This window comes from Oratosquilla oratoria, chromosome 17, assembly GCF_046742065.1.
Source record: "Oratosquilla oratoria isolate Oo_2021 chromosome 17, ASM4674206v1, whole genome shotgun sequence".
Lineage (NCBI taxonomy): Eukaryota > Metazoa > Arthropoda > Malacostraca > Stomatopoda > Squillidae > Oratosquilla > Oratosquilla oratoria.
In genome coordinates, this window is record NC_134793.1 from 30,927,174 (window position 1) to 30,951,173 (window position 24,000).

General features: G+C 38.2%; 1 protein-coding gene across 2 annotated transcripts in view; it reads left to right on the top strand.

Annotated features, from left to right (window-relative positions):
• Nucleotides 1–22,728, top strand: part of LOC143034576 (sorbitol dehydrogenase-like) — a 30,319-nt gene extending 7,591 nt beyond the window's left edge. For both annotated transcript variants that reach the window (XM_076200836.1, XM_076200837.1), the window contains exons 3-8: nucleotides 177–341; nucleotides 6,741–6,900; nucleotides 10,579–10,763; nucleotides 21,276–21,451; nucleotides 21,902–22,023; nucleotides 22,155–22,728. In XM_076200836.1, coding sequence (XP_076056951.1) covers nucleotides 177–341; nucleotides 6,741–6,900; nucleotides 10,579–10,763; nucleotides 21,276–21,451; nucleotides 21,902–22,023; nucleotides 22,155–22,308 — 962 coding nt within the window. In that variant the 3' untranslated portion in view covers nucleotides 22,309–22,728. The remainder of the gene's footprint in view (nucleotides 1–176; nucleotides 342–6,740; nucleotides 6,901–10,578; nucleotides 10,764–21,275; nucleotides 21,452–21,901; nucleotides 22,024–22,154) is intronic.
• The last annotated feature ends 1,272 nt before the right edge of the window (nucleotides 22,729–24,000 follow it).

Consider the following 24,000-nt stretch of genomic DNA (forward strand, 5'->3'; position numbering starts at 1 on the left):
TCAAGAACCCAGTTTCACAGTCCTTGGTAAGTATATTGAATTACAGGAAACATATTGAAGTCATTATATTTATTGGACTGATGCTACCCACTTTTTTCTGTTAAATTGAGGATTGGATGGACTTTTATTTGACTCATCACATCTGAATGCTAATACATTTTTGTCTCTGTTTTTAGAGGTCTTACTGCGTATGGGTAAGGTTGGAATCTGTGGTTCAGATGTACATTACCTGACGAAAGGAGCCATTGGTGACTTCGTAGTCAAGGCTCCAATGGTGCTGGGTCATGAGGCTGCAGGAACTGTCGTCAAGTGTGGACAGAATGTCAAGAACCTTAAACCAGGTACATTAGATATAACATTGTTGAAATTGGATTTTAATGAATACTTTCAGAGGCAGAAAACTTCAAACTGATCTTATATATATTTATATACATACATACATACATATACCAAGGCTTTTTCCCCCTTACAAGGGAGGTAGCCAAAAAGGAAAAGGCATAAATTCATTCCATCCCTGAATACACTCCATACCCCTCCACCCTCCCTCTTATCTTAGCACCTCCTGGATGACGGTTCATCCCTGCACCTTGTCCACTGCCATATTTACATATACCAAAATACCTTGTATTCTATACAGGAGGAAGGTCTATTCAAGACATATAAATCAGATATTTCTTGAAAACTAAACATTACTCTGTCAGAAGGCTTTGGGATAGGATGCTATATTGTTTAGCATGAATTTCTAGTAACCTAGATAGAAATGGCATCAGTACTTTTCTTCTTGAGAAAAAAACTAAATGCAAGTTTGCAGGAGGTACAGAATTACGAACACCAGTATAACCTTGTCAGATATCTTTTTGTTTAAGATTTTATGTAAGAAATATATTACTCAGTTCAAATTATTTTTGTATTGTGAAGTATTAAAATGTAACCACTTTGAAAATTAGTGTCTAAATTTAATGGAATATGTACCTGCTTTATAAGGGGGAAAGAGCCCTTGGTATATAGATAGACATTGGACAATTTCAATTCTTGAGGTAATTTAAGTTATTTATGGAATTAGATTGTTGATGGTTTACAAATTTCATAGTGAGCTTCTTTTAAAATCCCTGGGAAGATCTTGTTTGGTCTTGGCCTTGTATTTATTTTTATTTTATCAGTCTAATGTGCAACTTCAACTTCATGAAAAGAAAAATGAGCTTTTATCTTATCATTAGTACAGATATTGTTCTGAGAGCTGCTATTATCTTCATTTGTATAAACAGATCTGAAAAGATTATTTAAGATGCAGACCAGTTTTATATCATTATTTGTATGTTCACCATTTTGTAATACGAGATTACCAATGTTAGAAATAATTACTTTCTTTTTATTTACATAGCTATAAAATTCTATTGGATATGACTTACTAGAGTGAGTTGTATATTCCTTGAACCCTTTCTTGCTCTGATTTTTTTGCTTCATGCAGGTAGTCTATTAGTTTGATTTTTTTGTTGCAATATATTTACAATAGGTACATCTTTTGTGTGAGACTTGTTTCAATTTCCTTATTCATCCATGTTGGCTTTGCATTGGATCATGAACATTTATTTATAAAGGGAACACAGTGTTCAATGGCTTTATTGTATGCACAAGTGAACAATACCCATGCTTCATTGATATTATCACTCAAACTAATTATACTCCAATCTGCAACTGCCAGTTTCCTTCTGAAATGATCAAACTTGGTCCTGCTGTAATCAATAACTTTTTCTAGACTGATAACTTCATTATATTGTTTTAGATTAATATTGAATGTTAATATTCCCTGGCTGTTTAATCTTTACATGGATGGGGTGGTGCAAAAGATGAATGCAAGGGTAGTGGGTCAGGAGTTGGAGATGATTAAAGAAAATGGAGAAAAGTGGGAGGTGAGCCAGCTGTTGTTTGCTGACGACACTGCACTTGTAGCAGGATCAGAGGAGGGATTGAGAAAGTTAGTGACAGAGTTTGAGAAGGTGTGTGAAAGAAGGAAGCTGAAGATAAATGTGGGCAAAAGTAAGGTGATGAGATGTACAAGGGGAGAGAGTGACAGTAGGCTGGAAGTGAGCATTAACCCCTTCCATACGGTGCCGCACACGTAGGCGTCATGAGGAGCAAGTGGATTCGCGACGCTGCCATATCGGCGTCTTGATTATATTTATTGTAGTCGCCCCTGTGTTTTTACATTCTCCCAAATGCGCCCTGAATCCCATTCTCTGTGGTTTTCAAAATTCGCGGGTGAAAGAGAGAACGATCGATATAAGCGGCGACTATATTTTATGATGCGAATATTATTACGTTACATCATACGGCTGGCATTGGCTGCTGCCCGCGAGATTTAAGTCCCGTACTGAAGTGGTTAAGGGTGAGAAACTGGAGGAAGTGGATAGTTTTAGATACTTGGGTGCAAATGTGACAGGAAAGGGAGGAGTGGGGGTGGAGGTAGAATGTAGATTGAGAGAAGCGAGTAAATGCCTTGGTGGATTAAAAAGTGTAATGAGAAAGTGTAATGAGACATCTAGGAATGGATGTGCTGTGGATGTGCTGTGTCTTGCGACACTGCTTCTGACCCAGGGCAATGGACAGGATGCAGGGATGACCCGTCATCCAGGAGGTGCCAAGATAGGAAGGAGGGTGGAGGGGAGTGGAATATATGGGAAATGAAATGGGTGGGAGTATTTTCTATGCCTTTTTCTTTTTGGCTACCCTCCGTGTAAGGGGGAAAAAGCCTTTGGTATATGTATGTAATATTCCATGATTGCTTGAACTAAATTCTGGTTCACTGTTTAGATTTTTCACAAGCTTATTGTCAGTTGTTAAAATCAAATCCAAAATGTTGATCACCACATGTTGGCTAATTGTTGGTAAAGGGCACTTTCAAATAAACATTTGTATAAGTATGATCCTGATTGATGTGTCAGCCGACAACCCCAATTTTGTACTGGCAAGTTAAAGTTGCCAAAAATTGTGGTTTCATATGGTAGTATCCTATTTCATCTATTGATTATGTAACGTTTCTTTAGTTTGGCTAGGTGGTATATATAGTAATCCAACCACAATTGTACTGTGTATACTATGCAGTTTTACACAAATGATATCAGTGTTGTTGATAGCAACATTAGATTTAGTGCTAGCATAAAGACTAGTCTTAATGCATAGTAAAACTCTGCTACCATTCCTATTTTCTCTGTCATAACAGAAGACAAAGTATCTTGATAAGTCAATTTCTGCTAAAAAGTCCCAGACGGATGTGTTTATCCATGATTCTGTGACACCAATATTTGTAGTTTTTTAAAATTCTTCCCAGTGTGCATCTTTAAAATGTTAAGGTTTGTCAAAGTTTGCCTTTGAAAGATCTTCCTTGTCTGTATACTTCCATTATTTTTCTGTTTTCTCAGCTTCCAGCACAAAATACAAAACCACATGATTGCTTACATAATGGGTATCAGTAATCTAGTATTTCTATCACTTATTCTTTAGTTAGGATCAGACCCAGTCATGTAGGTTTATTGTATTTACCTAATTGTGGTATACAGGAAAGGTGCAATGCTTGTTGGGTCGCGTCTCCTATTCTCTAATTTTCTAACATATCTAGACTCAGATTCATGTATGGTTCCAATTTAATCTATATCTTTGATTTCTAATTATCATATTTAGATTTGAACTTGTGTATTGTTTGAGCTTGGGCTATATCTCCTAAGTTATTTCACATATACATCTATATAGAAAACTGTATTTCTTCACATCCTTTCGACATGTGGTCTTTCTTAATTTACTTCCATGACCTCTTAAAGCCCTCATGTTTTTAATCAGGAGATATCCCTCCACTGTATCATGTTGTTTTTTTACCCACTGGGTCATTACATTGTTCATGGCCTTATTCATTAATATATTGTCCCAACATTCTTTTACCTTCTGTCTCCTGTTCTTCCCAGATTACTTCTCCACAGTTGAAATCACCCATAGGGGATTTTCACTTTTCTCTATAACCACTTATAATTGCTTGTGTTGATGATTAGATTGTTGTATTCTGCTTTATTCCATTCTCTTGTCTTGGGAGTGATGTATGCCACTGATATGTCTCTTGTTCTACCCTCTTTGTTTTTTATTTCAATATTCATAATTACAGCCATACCTTCTCCCATTTCTACTTCTCCACCCACTTTAATGCAATTTTTTACCTCTATCATCACTCCTCCAGTTCTTTCTGTTATGTCCTTTCTTCATAATTTATGTTTATGTTTGCCTATTTGAATTCTATGTTTTCCTATAACTGTTGTAACTAAGCACAATATGGTTTATTATCCCATAAATAATCATGTAATTTTAATTTTGCTGATAATAAACCATCTAAATTTGTATAAGAATTTTTAAAGATTTTTATCTGCTTCTTTTCCCCTTTTTTATTCATGTATCTATTTATTTATTTTTATTCTATTTTTTTTTTTTTTTTTTTTTTTGGGGGGGGGGTAATTTACTTACAAATTTCTCACTGATTTACCATTCCAGTAAAATATTTTAATTTTGCCCCAGTCCTCTTCCCATTTTTTCTTTGTATTCTTGTACAGGAAAGAAGCAATGCTCATTGTGTCCTGTTTCCTCTCCAATTTAATCATACCTAGCCCAAAATTCATGTATAGTTTCAACTTGATTTATATCCTTGATTTCCAATTAGAATGATCATAGATATGAACTCATGTTTTGTTTGAGCTTGGGCTATATCATCTTCTAAGTTATTCCAGATATTTATACATCAATATGGAAAACCGTATTTCACATCTTTATTACATGTATTCTTCCTTAATTTGTTCTCATGACCTCTTAAAGCCCTCCTATCTTTAGTCAAGAGATCTCATCTGTCAATATAATCTACCCTGTTTAGTGACCTCAATGCCAGTTTGGTTGTTGCCTTTTTTGTGTGTATATATATGTAAAAGGGGAGAATGTGGCAGCAAATTGGAAGTGAGTATTAAGGGAGAGACTGGAAGAAGTGGATAGCTTTAAATACTTGGGTGTAAATATAACAGGAAAGGGAGGAGTGGAGGTGGAGGTAGAATGTAGAAAGGGGATTAAAAAGTGTAGTGAGAAATAGACATTTGGGAATGGATGCTAAGAGGAGATTGTGAGTGATTGTGCCAACAGTACTGTATGAGGCAGAAACATGGAACATAAGAGAGGCAGAGAGGAGGAGTTTGAATGTGTTTGAGATGAGGTGTCTGAGAAGTATGATAGGGGTTACTAGGCTGAAGAGAGTGAGAAACAAGGTGAGGAGAAGAACGGGGATGGAAAGGGAGTTGGGAGATAGGGTTGATGAAAGAGTATTGAGATGGTTTGGACACATGGAAAGAATGAAGAAAGATTAGTAAAAGAGGTGTGGAAGGCAGAGGTGGAAGGAGTGAACATGAGGGGGAAACCAAGGATGAGATGGATGGGGTAAGAAGGGCATTGGGAAAGAGAGGAATGTCTGTTGAAGAAGGACAGGAGAGAACAGAAGATAGGGGTGAGTGGAGAAGGGTTGTGTATGGATGATGATGTGATGCATGAGGGGGACTGGATTGAGGATGGAGGGTGAGGGAGTATGTGTGAAAAATAAATTGACGCAGCCCGAAGGGATTTCTCCGTGTTTTCCCCATTTCTGCAGAGGGGGGTTGCCAGTTTAATGAAGTGGCCTTGCTGTGGATGTGCTGTGTCGTGCGACACTGCTTCTGACTCAGGACAGTGGGTGAGATACAGGGATTACCTGTCATCCAGGAGGGAAGGGGGTGGATGTGATTGGAGTATGTGGGGATGGAATGGCTGGGGGTGGAGTTTATGCCTTTGTTTTTTGGCTACCTCCCTTGTAAGGGGGAAAAAGCTGTTGGTATATGCATGTATATAAGGTTGTACATTGTTTATTATGCATTGTGAGTATTGCATCATATACATGCACAGGTATGTTACATTAATTTGATACTTTCAATAATGACAATCTAATGAATCTGATTTGAATGAAAAGTTGAGTATAAAATAGTAATGAAATTGTATGGGTATGTTATTGTTGAGGAATAAGATGTACATCATTTCAGGTTTAAAACTTGCAAGCAAAGGTGTTATCTAGTTTTTTATAATCTGGATCTGAAGTCCAGGCCATACACATCCTCAGTACCCCATGTCATGTCCAAACTAAAATGCCTATACATACAGATCACAAAACATGCACTACACAATAGACAGCCAAATTCTATACTTCACCAAACCTCAAGAAATCAGCACAACAGAAAAATTGCTCCTAAGACAAGGAAGAATTGCTCTGCCATGCCTACAGTCAGGTTACCAAAATTGTCATGGCAACAAATACCAATTACCTCAGATGCAATCATTTTAAAGGGGACAGAGAGCCCCTTGAACTACACCTAACCTAACACTGCCCAAGACTCCTTCCACAAAATCTCTTGACAAAGTGAGTTGTGGGTTAAATTAATGACCATGATTTTCTTGCAAGAGTGAGCCAGGGCAATGAATTGAAAGATTTATTTTTTGTTTTTATTTTTTTATTTTTTTCTTCCACATCAAATTCCAAAAACTGATTGCTGTCTGTTTTTCCTTAGATATCAACTTTATACTTTCTCAGAGTCAGCTTCTTCCTTAAGCTTTTCTAAAGTTCAGTTATTGCTTACGAAATTCTATGTTCTTGTGATCCGCACTTGGTTTAGCCCAACTCCGTTGTTTTTACTCCTCAGGTGACCGCGTGGCCATTGAACCTGGGGTACCATGTCGCATGTGTGAATTCTGCAAAGGAGGCCAATATAACCTATGCCCTGACATCTTCTTCTGTTCTACTCCACCTGATGATGGCAACCTGTGTCAATTTTACAAACATGCTGCTGACTTTTGCTTCAAGTAAGTTTATCATTTAGGAATCATCTTCCATCTATAGTTGTTTTACTACCTCTGACACTGGCACGATGGTGTCATCCACTACTACATCATCAATATATAAATCCATGCCCTTTTCAACCACTTCATCCTACTTCAGCACTGTCTTCAAGATCTTCGTCATAATCCGTGGGGCTGAACATGGTTCAAATCGCAGTCTGGTTAAACAATATATTTCCCCCATATTTTACTAGTTGGTACTGCCGCAGCTCCTCTGCTACATAAACCTCCAGGTACACTGCCCTCAGATCCACAATTTGTAGATGTCCCATTCATCTGCTGCCACCTACAGATAGTCTCGCTACACACATCCACGAAATCATTGCCTGTATGACATTTCACAAAAGGATTCAACTCCCTGAAGTCAAGGACAGGACGAACCTTACTCTGTCGGCTGCACTACTGCCATTAGTGGCAAAACTCCGTTCTCTGCCAGCTCCCTCCAAAGCCTCAGGGTGCCTTCTTCAATCCACCACTGCACTTCGTTATCAAAATCTTCTCACACTCCCTCTCTGAGAGTATGTTCGTAGAAACCGACTCTGTTGCTCAACATAGGCACTCCTCCCTTTAGATGCCACTCCACCTTCCAGCTGAGGCCGTTGAATGTAGTGAGGAAGTCTTCATCCTCAATTGTGCAAGGCACGGCTCTATCCACGTTGTTCATCAAGTGCCTCCTGTGCAGGTACCTTTCATCATGATCACGCTCTACAGTAACACTGCTCTCTTCTCTCCTCGCCATCATTCCTGTGTCCCTTGCTGGTGCTCGGTGATTCCTGTTCCTGTTCCTCTGGCCATTGGCCCAATCAAGCTTCACCTGGTCATCAATAGAATTAACTTCGCCCAGCTGTCTTATTACATCCATCCCTACCACCACCCCAGTTCTGTCCATAATCGCTCTGAGGACAAGTGCCCTCAGTCTTAACAGGATGCCCCCCACCACTATTTCGACTTCCTGAGAATCTTTGTATCTTGCTTCCTTTCCATTGACTATCAGTAGACCTATCTCTTCCCTTCTAAATCCATCAACAAAGTTGGCTGTTACAGTTGTGGTCAAGCAGCTGGTATCCACTAATTTGCTTGCTCGTCTTCCTCCCCGCCAGTCGACCTCCCAACGTGTCATATCTCGCGTCACCGACAGTAATCTCATACTTGATTCTCCCCCTCCACATCTGACAAATACACCCAATCTTGGCACTCTGGATCCAGTTAATCCTTCTTCTCGACCCGTAATGTCTTCTGATGGATCACCGAAGAAGCGCCCTGAAGCCAGTAAGTCACAATTGCCCCAGAACAACACTAAGCCTAGCAAGTCATCAAAATCTTCAACTAAGGTCTATAGATCGCCCACACCATCCTTTGAAAAAAAGCACCCCACTTCGGGACAATCGAAATCTCAGCCCCCAATGGCTCAATCTAGCGCAAACTCTCTTCATCAATGAGTGACTTCCCCCAGATGACATCCATTTCCACCCCGTCGTCTGTGCAGGATGGGGAGATTCCTGACACCGAAGACGTTATGATGAAGAGCCCAAGCAACTCCACAACTTCGCTCTTGGACCTTCCATCATTCCCGCAGTTACCTAAACATCCCCCTGCCCTTTCCGGCAAGAAGCTTCCCCAGAAACGACCCCTGCCCGACGGCGACTCGAACGACCGCCCATCCAAGACCGCGCCCTCCAACACCTCCCTTCAGCCTCCTCCCTCAGTGTCCCCCAAATCCAATAAAAAGCTTACACAGCCTCACCCTATCAAAACCACGCCAGATCCGTCGAGGAAACAACCGCCTCCTAATCCCGATCCATCTTCTAAATCACCAGAACAAAGACCGAAAGAAAGAGACCAGAGAGCCAAGACCTTACCTCAAAAAACTCCTATGGGACGCGAATCTCGTAAACCCCATGATGGCCAACTTAAGCCGTCCCCCATCGGGGGGCGGCACTCTAATTAATTCTTCAAATTCTCACCACCCACGACACTCCTTCAAAGATAACCCACGAATTTTTATTCTCTCTTCCCCGGATTCCCCCTTCTTGCGAGAGGTGTGGCTCTCCCTTTTCCGTTCGTCATTTCCTGCTCGAGTGCAGATACTACGAGCCTTGGCGGCGGAAGTGGGGCCTCCCTCCTGACCTCCGTAAGATGCTTGGTGCTACACCCATGATACAACCCCGTGTAGGATTTTTAAAAGACGTTAATTTATTCTATTATATTTAATCTTAACTGTGTCATACCTATGTATTGGTAATCTTACTTCTATTGTAGTTCGCTACTTAATGTCTAGGCTTCGTATATATTTCGTAATTATTTTAATAATTAGTCAGACAATAACGTTGTAGTTTTTTTTAATTTTTAGAATCTAATATTTTAACCTCGTTATCTATTTTATCCCATGGCACGAATGGTCTAACGACCCTGTGCCGGGCTTTTGCCCACTCTAATTAATCAATCAATCAATCGTCTTCCTCCCTCCCACTTGGACCTCCATGATTGGAATAATATCAGGGAACGCCTTTTCTATATCATGGGGTCAAACACTGGTGCAGCAACCTCTCCACATCAATTTCCCTGGTCACAATGTGTTGCAGTATGCCCTGATTCACCACAATTATAACACAATGTCTGCCTTGGCATCTCTCCATAGTCTCTTGCAAAGTGGCTCCTCTGCCCTCAGTTGAAATATCTCATTGTCACAGACACGAGGTAGATTGTTAATGTATTGCCTTCCAAATTGAGTGTTATAAAGCTCACCACATTCCCGACATTTATCAATTCAAACACCAACTCGCTTTCTTTAGCTATGCCACCACGTCTCCATTCCTGTAGAAAGGCTTGATGCCTATAGATCTAAGCCGAAGGGATTTGCTGGCACTTCCAGCCTCTGCCATGATGTAGGGTATGTGCCTAGATAGATTGTGACCAGTTCAGCTCCCTATCACTTTCTAATGTACAGATTTCCTTAACCTCTTCAATACGAATCAAAATCTTGTAGGCAGCATTAGCTGCCTGATGCATGATGATGCATCACAATACTCACTATATGAAATATAAAGTTACAGCTGTATTAATCATTCTCTTTCACTCTGAATGTTAATAACTACAGAAAACATGATCAGGCCAGTTCACATAATATGGGATGACTCAGCTACAACTATAAAATAAATATCAAGACACCAACATCCTTACATTCCCACTCGCTCCTCATGATGCCTACGTAGGTGTCATTGTATCAAAAGGGTTAACAGGACCACAATGGAAATAAATTTCATATGATTTATTGTGTTATCCTCGCAGTTTTATACATTGTATTTTTGTATCTGTGTATCCTTTTACCAATAAATCTATCTCCCTACCTACTTTTGCCTGAAGTAGAATTTTCATTATCACTCTGAGAAATATTCCATTTGTGTTGAGTGACATATTCAACTTTGCAATATGTCACAACGGAAGATGGCGCTGGTGGTAATTCTTTTGCAGATGATGGATGTTAGGGCAGAGTAGAGATAGAAACAGCTTGGTATCTTTAATCAATGTGGTAAATTAAAAAAAAAAAAAAAAAAAAATTCTAGATGTGATTTACCATACATTTATGCAAAGTAGTACATATGTGGCGTGCTTATCCTTTAAGTATGTCCTCTCATTTTCCAGGCTTCCTGACCATGTTACATTGGAGGAAGGGGCCTTCTGTGAGCCCCTAAGTGTTGGAGTCCATGCTTGCAGGAGGGCAGGGGTTAAACTGGGGTCTGTGGTCCTGATTTGTGGTGCTGGACCAATAGGCCTTGTTTCTATGCTGGTTGCAAAAGCTATGGGAGCATCTAAGATTTGTATTACAGGTAGAATCATTTATTGGCTGTAGATATTAAGATGTCATAATGAAGTACCTAGACCAGTGGTTGGCAACCTGCAACTCTTTCAGGGTAGTTGTATGGCTCCAGAAACCTTTTACAAAATAATTAATCCATGAAAATGAAGGCATCATACACTTAAAATTTGTTAAACACTATAGGCAAAATTACGTATATATTTATTCAACTTTGAAAAGATCTGTAGGTATCAATTATTATGATTTGTAGAAATGTCTCATAATTTTTTTTTTTTTTTTTGTGTGTGTATTTACCTAGTTGTATTTACCTAGTTGTATTTTACGGGAAGGGGAGCTATGCTCGTGGGGTCCCGTCTTCATTTCTCATTTTATCTAAACAATTTTTAAATTCATGTATTGTTTTTGCACACACCACTTTCTCATCTAACTTGTTCCAACTGTCTATTACTCTGTGTGGAAAGCTGTTCTTTTTCAAATCTCTTCTATAGCTGTCTTTTTTTATTTTCTTTCCGTGTCCTCTTGTATTTCTGTCATCCCATTTTATCAGATTCTCTCTATCAGTAATTTCTATGCCTTTCATGATTCTGTAAATAGCTATCAAATCTCCTCTCTCTTCTTTGCTCTAGTGTCTGTAGTTCAAGTTTTTGTAGTCTCTCTTCATATGATAGTTTTGAGAGTGTTGGTGCCAGTTTTGTAATTGCTCTTTGTATTCTTTCAAGTTTTTTTTATACATTTTTTTGTACTTGGTGACCATATTGTTGCTGCATATTCTAATCTTGGTCTTATCAGGGTGATTAGGATTTTCCTCACCATTTCTTCATCCAGGTATGTAAATGCCACTTTGATTGTTCTTATTGAATTATAAGTTTCTCCAAAAATCTTATTTATATGTTTTTCAGGTGACATATTATTCATAACAATGACTCCCAGGTCCTTTTCATTTTCTACTTTTTTTATTCCTTCTTCTCCCAAATTATATGATCCTGTTATTCTGTTTTTGCTTTTTCCAAATTCCATTATACTGCACTTTTTTGTATTGAACTCCATCTCCCACTTCTTACTCCATTCCTGTACTTTATTTAGATCTCTCTGTAGTGATTCACAATCTTCTTCAGTTTTCACTCTTTTCAGTAGTTTTGCATCGTCTGCAAAGAAGCTCATATAGCTTTCAATTCCTTCATCCATATCATTAATATATATAGCAAACATTATTGGGGCCAGGACTGTTCCCTGCGGGACACCGCTTATTACTTCATTCCATTTTGAGTGCTGGTTTCTTATCACTACTCTCATTTTTCTTTCTTGCAAAAAGTCTTCCATCCAATTTAGTAATTTACCTTGTATTCCTCCTTCAGATTCTAGTTTCTTAAGCAGCTTCTTATGTGGTACTTTGTCAAAAGCTTTTTTTAGGTCTAGAAATGCACAATCAGCCCATCCATCTCTTTCTTGTATTATATCTATTAGCCTTGAATAGAAGCATATTAAATTGGTGACGCATGATCGTCCTTGTCTGAATCCAAATTGCCTTGGATTTAGTATGTTGTTTTTTTCCAAGTATTTTACCCATCTATTTTTGATAATTCTTTCACAAATTTTTGCTATTGTACTTGTTAGAGAGACTGGTCTATAGTTGGTAGGTTCTTCTTTATTTCCTCCTTTATATATAGGTACTATATTTGCTTTTTTCCAATCTTCTGGAACTTTTCCTTCTTTCAAGGAACTGCTTATTATGCTATGTATTTTGTCTGCCAGTTCATTCCTGCATTCTTTCAGAATCCAGTTTGCTATTTCATCTGGTCCATGTGATTTTCTGACATCAAGATTACTCAATTGTATCAATATTTCATTCTTTGATACTTCTATTTTTTCTATAGGGGGGACTTTCTCTTTCCATTCAATCTCTTCAGGTTGTATGTTCTCCCTTGTAAACACTGATTTAAAATGTTTGTTCATAATTTCCGCCATTTCCATTTCCTCAGTGTATTCAACTCCCCCTTGTCTTAATTTCTCCAAGTCCTGTTTGTTTTTCAGTTTATTGTTTACAAATCTGTAGAATAGTTTTGGTTGATCTTTACATTTTTCTATGACGTCTTTTTCATATTTTCTCTTTTCCTCTCTGCATGTTTGTACATATTCATTTCTATAACTGGTATATATTTTCCATTTTTCAGGTTTTCTGTCTTTTTTCCATCTGGTCCAGGCTTTGTTTCTTTTGTCTTTTAACTCCCTACAACTTTTGTTGTACCAGCATTTTACATATTCTTTTTCTTGTTTTTGTCTTGGGACATACTTTTCCACTCCTTTTTTGTAAATTTTTGTCAAAATATTCCATTTCTTTTCCACTGATGTTTCTTCTTTGTATATTTCTTCCCAGTTTTCTTGTTGAAAGAATTCTCTTATTTTATCAAAGTTTGTTTTTTCATACATCATTCTTCCTTTTCTATATTGTTCATTTCTTTTGATATATTTTTCTTCATTAAGTTCCAGTTCAATCAATATGTGGTCACTTTTACCTATTGGTGTTTTATATTCAATCTTGTCCACTATTCTGGGTTCAGATGTAATTAATAAGTCTAGTCTCGATGGTTCTTCTTCATTTCTATACCTAGTGTTCTCCTGTATCCATTGTGTCATTGTGTGGTCAATAATCATCTCAAGTAGAGCGTTTCCCCATGAGTCATCTCCACCCTTTACTGTCATTTCTTCCCAGCAGATTTCTTTGCAATTAAAGTCGCCCATCATAACTATTCTTCCTCCATCTTCCATTATTTTATTTAATGTTATCTTTGTGTCCTCTAACATACTTTTATGTTCACTCTCCTCCCATGAGGCTGTTTTTGGAGGCACATAATTGATCACAAATTTTCTGCTCTTCTTATCTCTGTCTTCCACTTCTATCATAATCATCTCTACTGTATTCTTTCCATATATGACACCTTTCACATTTATATCCTTCTTAGTCAGGAACATAACTCCACCCCCTTGCTTTTTCTCTCTGTTTCTAATCCAATAATTGTATGCATCATGTCCTACACTGTTGGGTGGTAGTGGGCCTTTTAATTTTGTTTCTACAATTCCCATTATGTCTGGTTCTTTTTCTTTCAAATAATCATTCAGCTCATTTAATCCTGTTATTAATCCATCTATATTTGTGTAAGACACTCTTAGTTTTCTGCCACTTCCATTGTGTTCTCTGTTTCCCTTATGTTTTTCTTTTGTATGTCGAACTTCCTTAGTTTCATGTTCACTACTCTCCAATAGAATCTCTCTTTCTCTGACTCCGTTCTGTTCTCGTTTTTTGCCTTAGCTTCCAGTCTTTTCTGCTTTTCTTCCTCTCTTTCCTCTTTATTCATTTCTCTTTTTATCCATATCTTTTTGTATTGTTCACTTGTTGCTAGTTTCCCTGTTTTGGATAAGATATTCTCTGCCGTTGTTTGTGACTTGAATTTAATCTTAATTGGTCTGGTCTTGTCTGTGCTATACTTTCCGAGTCTAAATTTCTCTTCGATTTGTTTCATAATTTCTGGTTCATCTTCCTGAACTGATTCTAGTAATTGGCTTACTTTTTCATTTTCCTCTTTGATTCTTGTGGTTCTATCTGGGTTATGTTTCTCTTCCATTCCTAATATAATTATACATTTCTTTTTGTCTGCTAAGTCTCTTACTATATTCTCCTTCTGTCTCATCACTTTAATAACTGAGTTTTCAGTTTGTTCATTCATTTGCTGTCTGATTATGTCAGTGAATGCAACCTTGCTATTTTCTTGAATTTTTTTCCAACCCTCCTTGTTCTCCATATTATTCTCCTTTAAGACTTTATTCTCATCTTTTACTTCTTTTAACTGTTGTTTTAATTCTTCAATTTCCTTAGTTAAGTTTTTGTTCGCCCTCTCTAGTTCTTCCAATTTTTCAATTCTTCGTATTATACTGTCAACATTACCGAACCTACGCTCCAAGTCCTCGTTCATCTTATCGACCTTCTCTTCTAGTCTTGTCAGTCGGGGGGGGGGGTTGTGTCCCCCCACCCTCTTTAAATCCCTTGAAAATATTCTCATCACTTTCTACTATATTGCTCCTATCTATACCTCTAATCTTCACATTCCTATTAGCCATGTCGTCATCATCCAGCTCGTCTTGCGGTCGTTTGTCCACCTTTCGGCGGCCCGTCAGGGCCAATTCCTCCACCTCCTCATTACCTTCCATTTCCCCAGCAATCCCTCCCCCTCTCCTCTTTCCTTACTTTCCCACTACCCCACGAGCAATTTCCCCCCACCCTGCAAATACAAAAAGGCACTTCTCTTTGCGTTGGGATCCACAATCTGCACTTTTCTTCAGAACGTTCTTCAAGCCGTCCGTTCGTTGAAAGTGTGTGTATTTACCTAGTTGTATTTACCTAGTTGTATTTTACGGGAAGGGGAGCTATGCTCGTGGGGTCCCGTCTTCATATCTCATTTTATCTAAACTATTTTTAAATTCATGTATTGTTTTTGCACACACCACTTTCTCATCTAACTTGTTCCAACTGTCTATTGCTCTGTGAGGAAAGCTGTTCTTTTTCAAATCTCTTCTATAGCTGTCTTTTTTTATTTTCTTTCCGTGTCCTCTTGTATTTCTGTCATCCCATTTTATCAGATTCTCTCTATCAGTAATTTCTATGCCTTTCATGATTCTGTAAATAGCTATCAAATCTCCTCTCTCTCTTCTTTGCTCTAGTGTCTGTAGTTTAAGTTTTTGTAGTCTCTCTTCATATGATAGTTTTGAGAGTGTTGGTGCCAATTTTGTAATTGCTCTTTGTATTCTTTCAAGTTTTTTTATACATTTTTTTGTACTTGGTGACCATATTGTTGCTGCATATTCCAATCTTGGTCTTATCAGGGTGATTAGGATTTTCCTCACCATTTCTTCATCCAGGTATGTAAATGCCACTTTGATTGTTCTTATTAAATTATAGGTTTCTCCAAAAATCTTATTTATATGTTTCTCAGGTGACATATTATTCATAACAATGACTCCCAGGTCCTTCTCATTTTCTACTCTTTTTATTCCTTCTTCTCCCAAATTATATGATCCTGTTATTCTGTTTTTGCTTTTTCCAAATTCCATTATACTACACTTTTTTGTATTGAACTCCATCTCCCACTTCCTACTCCATTCTTGTACTTTATTTAGATCTCTCTGTAGTGATTCACAATCTTCTTCAGTTTTCACTCTTTTCAGTAATTTTGCATCATCTGCAAAGAAGCTCATATAGCTTTCAATTCCTTCATCCATATCATTAATATATATAGCAAACATTATTGGGGCCAGAACTGTTCCCTGCGGGACACCGCTTATTACTTCATTCCATTTTGAGTGCTGATCTCTTATCACTACTCTCATTTTTCTTTCTTGCAAAAAGTCTTCCATCCAATTTAGCAATTTACCTTGTATTCCTCCTTCATATTCTAATTTCTTAAGCAGCTTCTTATGTGGTACTTTGTCAAAAGCTTTTTTTAGGTCTAGAAATGCACAATCAGCCCATCCATCTCTTTCTTGTATTATATCTATTAGCCTTGAATAGAAACATATTAAATTGGTGACGCATGATCGTCCTTGTCTGAATCCAAATTGCCTTGGATTTAGTACGTTGTTTTTTTCCAAGTATTTTACCCATCTACTTTTGATAATTCTTTCACAAATTTTTGCTATTGTACTTGTTAGAGAGACTGGTCTATAGTTGGTAGGTTCTTCTTTATTTCCTCCTTTATATATAGGTACTATATTTGCTTTTTTCCAATCTTCTGGAACTTTTCCTTCTTTTAAGGAACTGCTTATTATGCTATGTATTTTGTCTGCCAGTTCATTCCTGCATTCTTTCAGAATCCAGTTTGCTATTTCATCTGGCCCATGCGATTTTCTGACATCAAAATTACCCAAGTGTGTCAATATTTCATTCTTTGTTACTTCTATTTCTTCCATAGGGGGGACTTTTTCTTTCCACTCAATCTCTTCAGGTTGTATATTTTCCCTTGTAAACACTGATTTAAAATGTTTGTTCATAATTTCTGCCATTTCCATTTCCTCAGTGTATTCAACTCCTCCTTGTCTTAATTTCTCCAAGTCTTGTTTGTTTTTCAGTTTATTGTTTACAAATCTGTAGAATAGTTTTGGTTGATCTTTACACTTTTCTATAACATCTTTTTCATATTTTCTTTTTTCCTCTCTGCACTTTTGTACATATTCATTTCTATAACCAGTATATATTTTCCATTTTTCAGGTCTGTGTTTTTTCCATCTGGTCCAGGCTTTGTCTCTTTTGTCTTTTAACTCCCTACAACTTTTGTTGTACCAGCATTTTACATATTCTTTTTCTTGTTTTTGTCTTGGGACATACTTTTCCACTCCTTTTTTGTAAATTTTTGTCAAAATATTCCATTTCTCTTCCACTGATGTTTCTTCTTTGTATATTTCTTCCCAGTTTTCTTGTTGGAAGAATTCTCTTATTTTATCAAAGTTTGTTTTTTCATACATCATTCTTCCTTTTCTATATTGTTCATTTCTTTTGATATATTTTTCTTCATTAAGTTCCAGTTCAATCAATATGTGGTCACTTTTACCTATTGGTGTTTTATATTCAATCTTGTCCACTATTCTAGGTTCAGATGTAATTATTAAGTCTAGCCTCGATGGTTCTTCTTCATTTCTATACCTAGTGTTCTCTTGTATCCATTGTGTCATTGAATGGTCAGTAATCATCTCAAGTAGAGCATTTCCCCATGAGTCATCACCACTCTTTACTGTCATTTCTTCCCAGCAGATTTCTTTGCAATTAAAGTCGCCCATCATAACTATTCTTCCTCCGTCTTCCATTATTTTAGTTAATGCTATCTTTGTGTCCTCTAGCATACTTTTATATTCACTCTCCTCCCATGAGGCTGTTTTCGGAGGCACATAATTGATCACAAATTTTCTGCTCTTCTTATCTCTGTCTTCCACTTCTATCATAATCATCTCTACTGTATTCTTTCCATATATGACACCTTTCACATTTATATCCTTCTTAGTCAGGAACATAACTCCACCCCCTTGCTTTTTCTCTCTGTTTCTAATCCAATAATTGTATGCATCATGTCCTACACTGTTGGGTGGTAGTGGGCCTTTTAATTTTGTTTCTACAATTCCCATTATGTCCGGTTCTTTTTCTTTCAAATAATCATTCAGCTCATTCAATCCTGTTATTAATCCATCTATATTTGTGTAAGACACTCTTAGTTTTCTGCCACTTCCATTGTGTTCTCTGTTTCCCTTATGTTTTTCTTTTGTATGTCGAACTTCCTTAGTTTCATGTTCACTACTCTCCAATAGAATCTCTCTTTCTCTGACTCCGTTCTGTTCTCGTTTTTTGTCTTAGCTTCCAGTCTTTTCTGCTTTTCTTCCTCTCTTTCCTCTTTATTCATTTCTCTTTTTATCCATATCTTTTTGTATTGTTCACTTGTTGCTAGTTTCCCTGTTTTGGATAAGATATTCTCTGCCGTTGTTTGTGACTTGAATTTAATCTTAATTGGTCTGGTCTTGTCTGTGCTATACTTTCCGAGTCTAAATTTCTCTTCGATTTGTTTCATAATTCCTGGTTCATCTTCCTGAACTGATTCTAGTAATTGGCTTACTTTTTCATTTTCCTCTTTGATTCTTGTGGTTCTATCTGTGTTGTGTTTCTCTTCCATTCCTAATATAATTATACATTTCTTCTTGTCTGCTAAATCCCTTACTATATTCTCCTTTTGTCTCATCACTTTAATAACTGAGTCTTCAGTATGTTCTTTCAATTGCTGTTTGACTATGTCAGTGAATGAAATCTTATTTCCTTCTTGGGTTTGCTTCCAATTTTTACTTTCTTTAGCTATTGTTTCTCTGTTTTCTTTACTATTCTTCTTCAATTCCTCATTCTCCCCCTTTACCTCTCTTAACTGTCTTTTTAGTTCTTCTATTTCATCAGTTAAGTTTCTATTCGCCTTTTCCAGTTCTTCCAATCTTTCAACCCTTTGTAAAATGGTGTTCATATGACCTAACCTACTCTCCAAGTCCTCGATCACCTTATCAACCTTCTTCTCTAGTCTTGTCAGTCGGGGGGGGTTTGTGTCCCCCCCACTCTCTTTAAATCCCTTGAAAATATTCTCATCACTTTCTACTGTATTGTTCCTATCTATACTTCTAATCTTTACATTCTTATTAGACATTCCGTCGTCCTCCAGCTCGTCTTGTGGTCTTTTGTTTACTTTACGGCGGTCTATTTGGACCAAGTCCTCTACTTCCTCATTACCTTCCATTTTCCCAGCAATCCCTCCCCTTCTCCTCTTTCCTTACTTTCCCACTACCTCACGAGCAATTTCCCCCCCCCCTGCAAACACAAAAAGGCACTTCTCTTTGCGTTGGTATCCACAATCTGCACTTTTCTTCAGAGCGTTCTTCAAGCCGTCCGTTCGTTGAAAGTGTGTGTGTGTGTGTGTGTGTGTGTGTGTGTGTGTGTGTGCTCTGGCAGCACAATGTGAGGGTTGCCGACCACTGCATTTTAGGACTTGGGTTGCAGGATTTTACATTTTCACCATAGTAACTACAACTGTGGAACATAATGCATCCTAGCCATCCATACTCATGGTGATTGATACTCAGTAGTCATCATATAGAAATACATACATACATACATATACCAAGGCTTTTTCCCCCTTACAAGGGGGGTAGCCAAAAAGAAAAAGGCATAAAATCATTCCCACCCATTCCATCCCTGAATACACTCCACACCCCTCCACCCTCCCTCTTATCTTAGCACCTCCTGAATGACGGGTCATCCCTGCACCTAGTCCACTGCCCTGGGTCAGAAGCAGTGTCGCAAGACACAGCACATCCACAACAAGGCCACTTCATTAAATCGGCGACCCCCCCTCTCCGTCCCCCCATTGCATAAAATGAGAGGACAGGGAGAAATCCCTTCGGGCTGCGTCAAATTTTGCTCACACATACTTCCTCACCCCCCATCCACCCGTCCATTCCACCTCATGCTATCCCAACATCATCCATATACAACCATTCTCCATTCACCCCTGTCTTCTGTCCTCTCCCGTCCTTCCTCAACAGACATTCCCCTCTTCCCCAAAGCCCCCTTCACCCCATCCATCCACCTCATCCTAGGATGCCCCCTCATGTTCACTCCCTCCACATCTGCCTTCCACACCTCTTTTACTAGAAAAGCCTCATATAGAAATACTGATTTTATTTCCCTGGCTATAGCAGAAGAGGAGGTACAAGAAGAATTAAAAGTGATGAAAACTGGCAAGGCACCTAGGTTGAATGGTTGGCATGCGGAATGTTTCATGTAGGGTAGAGTATAGAGGAATGGCTGGTGAGAATGTATGTGTGTTGAAGAGAATGAAGTGTACTGGTAGGTTGGAGGAGTGCATCCTTAGGTCCATTGTACAAGGGGAAGGGAGACGAGTATGAATACAGCAGTTTTAGAGGGATCAGTCTGTTGAATATCATAAGGTGTATGGCATGTGTTAAATGAGAGAATCATTATCCAATCCATTGCTACATGTTTTACCTGCAGGATTATGGTACAGACGAAAGTAAAAGGGAAGAGATTGGTGGTTTGTGAAAAGGAAGATAGATGAAGTTGAAGGGTAGAGGGGCATTTAAGTGTGTGAGTGTGGTGAGGAAGGGTGTCAGGAGTGATTAATGGGCAAGGGAGGGAAGGAGTGGTTAAAAGACCCAAATCTTAGGGTTCTGTTTGGAAAACTCCTCCCAGACCCTGTAATGCCTTGACTTCTTACAGGAATATGCCCAAAGGGTGGTCAGTACTTGTGGGGAGTGATGATATTGGTTGATATTTACCTCTCCTTTATATGGGGGGACGGAGAGGGGGGGTCGTCGATTTAATGAAGCGGCCTTGCTGTGGATGTGCTGTGTCTTGCGACACTGCTTCTGACCCAGGGCAGTGGACAGGGTGCAGGGATGACCCGTCATCTAGGAGGTGCTAAGATGGGAGGGAGGGTGGAGGGGTGTGGAGTGTTTTCAGGGATGGAATGGGTGGGAATGATTTTATGCCTTTTCCTTTTTGGCTACCTCCCTAGTAAGGGGGAAAAAGCCTTGGTATGTGTATGTATGTATGTATTTATGAATGTACTTCTCATCATGTCATTTTACTAATTGTGAATTTTGGGAACATAACCATGGTAATAAATAAGTATTTAGTCAATTTATTTTGTGAGTAAAGATTCTTGTCTTATGAATTTAGGAAAATATATCAGTAATTCACTATTGCATGGAAGTAATGAACAAAATTTGGCACTTGATACTTTAGCAGATTCATTGATTCAAAAGTCTAAAATCCCAAAGGTGCTGAATCAAAGGGTTTACTCTAATTGGTCTGGAATTCTTTTGATTTAGTTGCCACAGCAGGACCAGAATTTGGCTAAAGAAGTTAAATTTGTATGGCTAATCAAACAGACTGAACATAAGAAATGTGATCAGCATGTCTACTCTATTGCAGACATAGCAGAAAACCGTCTAAATATTGCTAAACAGATGGGAGCTCATCATACCTTGTTAGTGGATAGTAGTAATGCTGAAGAACTTGCCAGCAGAGTGCATGCTGTGATGGGTAAGGAGCCGACCATTACCATTGAGTGTAGTGGTGCAGAATCCAGCATCAGACTTGGCATTTTAGTAAGTAATATTGCACGTTTTTTATAAGTCTGATTGTTGGCATTAAGTAGATGCTTATATAGTAATGAGTACCACTATTTACCTAATTGTAATGTGCAAAAAGGGAGATATGCTGCTTGCATGGCCCCATCTCATTTTCTCCATAGGTAGAACAGCTTCATGTTAATTACAATTTTGGATGGGGTTATTCCCTCTTTTGGGCAGTTCCTCAAGTGTACATGTTTGAAAATATCAGTCTTACAGGAGCTTTACTTGCAGGTGTCTTTTGTTGTTCCCTGTCATTGGGTATTTAGAATATATTTGTAGAGATGTGTTCCCTTGTAATTAAAGTGATCTTTTGTAAATAAGATTGTTTTAATACAACAACAATGAGGTTGACTATGGATCATGCTTGTGTGTCTGCAACAGTACATGTTAATCTCAAAATGTTTGTTTGTTTTTTGTATTCAGGCAACCAAGTCAGGAGGAATGCTTGTTTTGGTTGGATTAGGCCCACCAGAAATTAAGATGCCCATTGTTAATGCTGCAGTCAGGGAAGTTGACATTCGAGGCATTTTCAGATATGCCAATTGGTAATATACTGAATAAACCTTTTTTTTTTTTTTTTTTGTGATTATTACATACTTGAATTTTTGTTTGAAATATCGTTATTACTATTACTATTTCCTTTTATTCATTTACTTATGTGTTGTTTTCTTTTCAGTTACCCAGTGGCCTTAGAGATGATTTCTTCTGGGAAAGTGGATGTGAAACCTTTAATAACACATCGTTTCGCACTTGAGGAAACTATACAGGCTTTTGAGACAGCTCGAACAGGAGCGGGAGGAGCCATCAAAGTCATTATTTCTTGTGAGTAATACAATCATCAAACAACTCAAACCCAACAAATGAATTAAAGCAGCTACTGTTAGGGCTTAAAAACTACTCACTTTTTCAAAATTTGATAATGGAATTGTAATTTTTTGAGTAATGTAATTTGTGAGGCATTATTTAGCAAGATGCAGGGATGACCCATCATCCAGGTGGTGCCAAGATAAGAGGGTGGAGGGGAGTGGAGTATGTTGGGGATGGAATGGGTGGGAGCAATTTTTATGCTTTTGTTTTTTGGCTACCTCCCTTGTAAGGGGGAAAAAGTCTTTGGTACATGTATGTATGTATTATTTAGCAATGTTCAATAATTAACCAAGAGGATTTTTTGTAAAGTTGTAGTCTCTCTAACAGACTCAACATTCTGTAACTTTCTTTGTACTACCAGTTATGAATAAACTTTCAATTGACAGGTTATTTTTTAACCCCTAATATACAAGACTACTTTAGAAAAGTGTAGAAGTGAGTGATCCAGTCAATCATTCCATTGCCCCAGATTTCTATTGTATGAAACCCATGGCTCCCATGTAGCATAATAACAGCTGCTGAATTGGTCTGTAATCACAAAAGGAAGAAATATTGTGTAGTTGTCTGGGTATGGTAAGGGCAGAGCAGTGTAAGATGAAGTTTTTGGTGTCTTCTTTGTCGTGGTAACACCTGGGGTAGTTTGTATTTGTGGCCAAATCTATTCTTTGTTGGTATTGTTTTAGTGCTGGATGGTGACCTGAATATGGTAATGCTAATGTGGGTCTGAGACTTATAGTGTGGGAAAGACTTATATAAGGAAATAATTTTTTTTTTTTAAGAATACCACTTATGGTGTTATTCTTAAAAAAAAAAATCTTGTATGAATCTTTCCCTTCCAAGGATTTATATAAGGAAAGATTTTTTTTTTTAAATACCACTGTAAGGCCCTTGCATAATACAGTTCTCATAATTTTCATGTATTGTTCTGTGGGGATTATCCAATGTTAGTCAGATTACTCATTTTCTCTTTCTCTCCCACACACTCGGGAAATACCTTTTATTTTGTTGCCAACAACCAGCACTTCTGTTTTTAGGGACAATATTAATGAAGCGTGGAAGCTCGCTGGCTGAGCGGGTTAGGGCGTCGTTACTTGAGGCGAAGGTTGAGGGGATGGTGGTTCGAATCCTGCCACCAGCTTAGTTGAACCAAGGGCATGGTTCATTAAATTCTAGGCTACAAAGCCCTCTGTGAGGGGCACTGTCCTAGCCTTCCGATGTTTGTGACATTAAACCATATCATCATCATTAATAAAGCGGCCTTGCTGTGGATGTGCTCTCTCTTGTGACACTGCTTCTGGCAGAGGGCAGGATGCAGGGATGACTCGTCATCCAGGAGGTGCCAAGATGAGAGGGAGGGAGGGGAGTGGAATATGTAGGGATGGAATGGGTGGGAGTGGTTTCTATGCCTTTTTCTTTTTGGCTACCCCCCCATGTAAGGGGAGAAAAAGCCTTTGGAATATGTATGTATGTAATATTATGCCAAAGAAACTCCTAGAATTGGTAAAGGAGGGATTCAAGGGGCCAGCAAAAAGGAGGGGTTTTTAGAAACTAGAAGTGATGAGCATTCTTCTTTGAGTGGAGGTTAGTCTCTATTTACTGAAGAATACTGCAGGACCCTGGTCCATAGTGGTGTCCCTAAAGTATGGATTTGATAA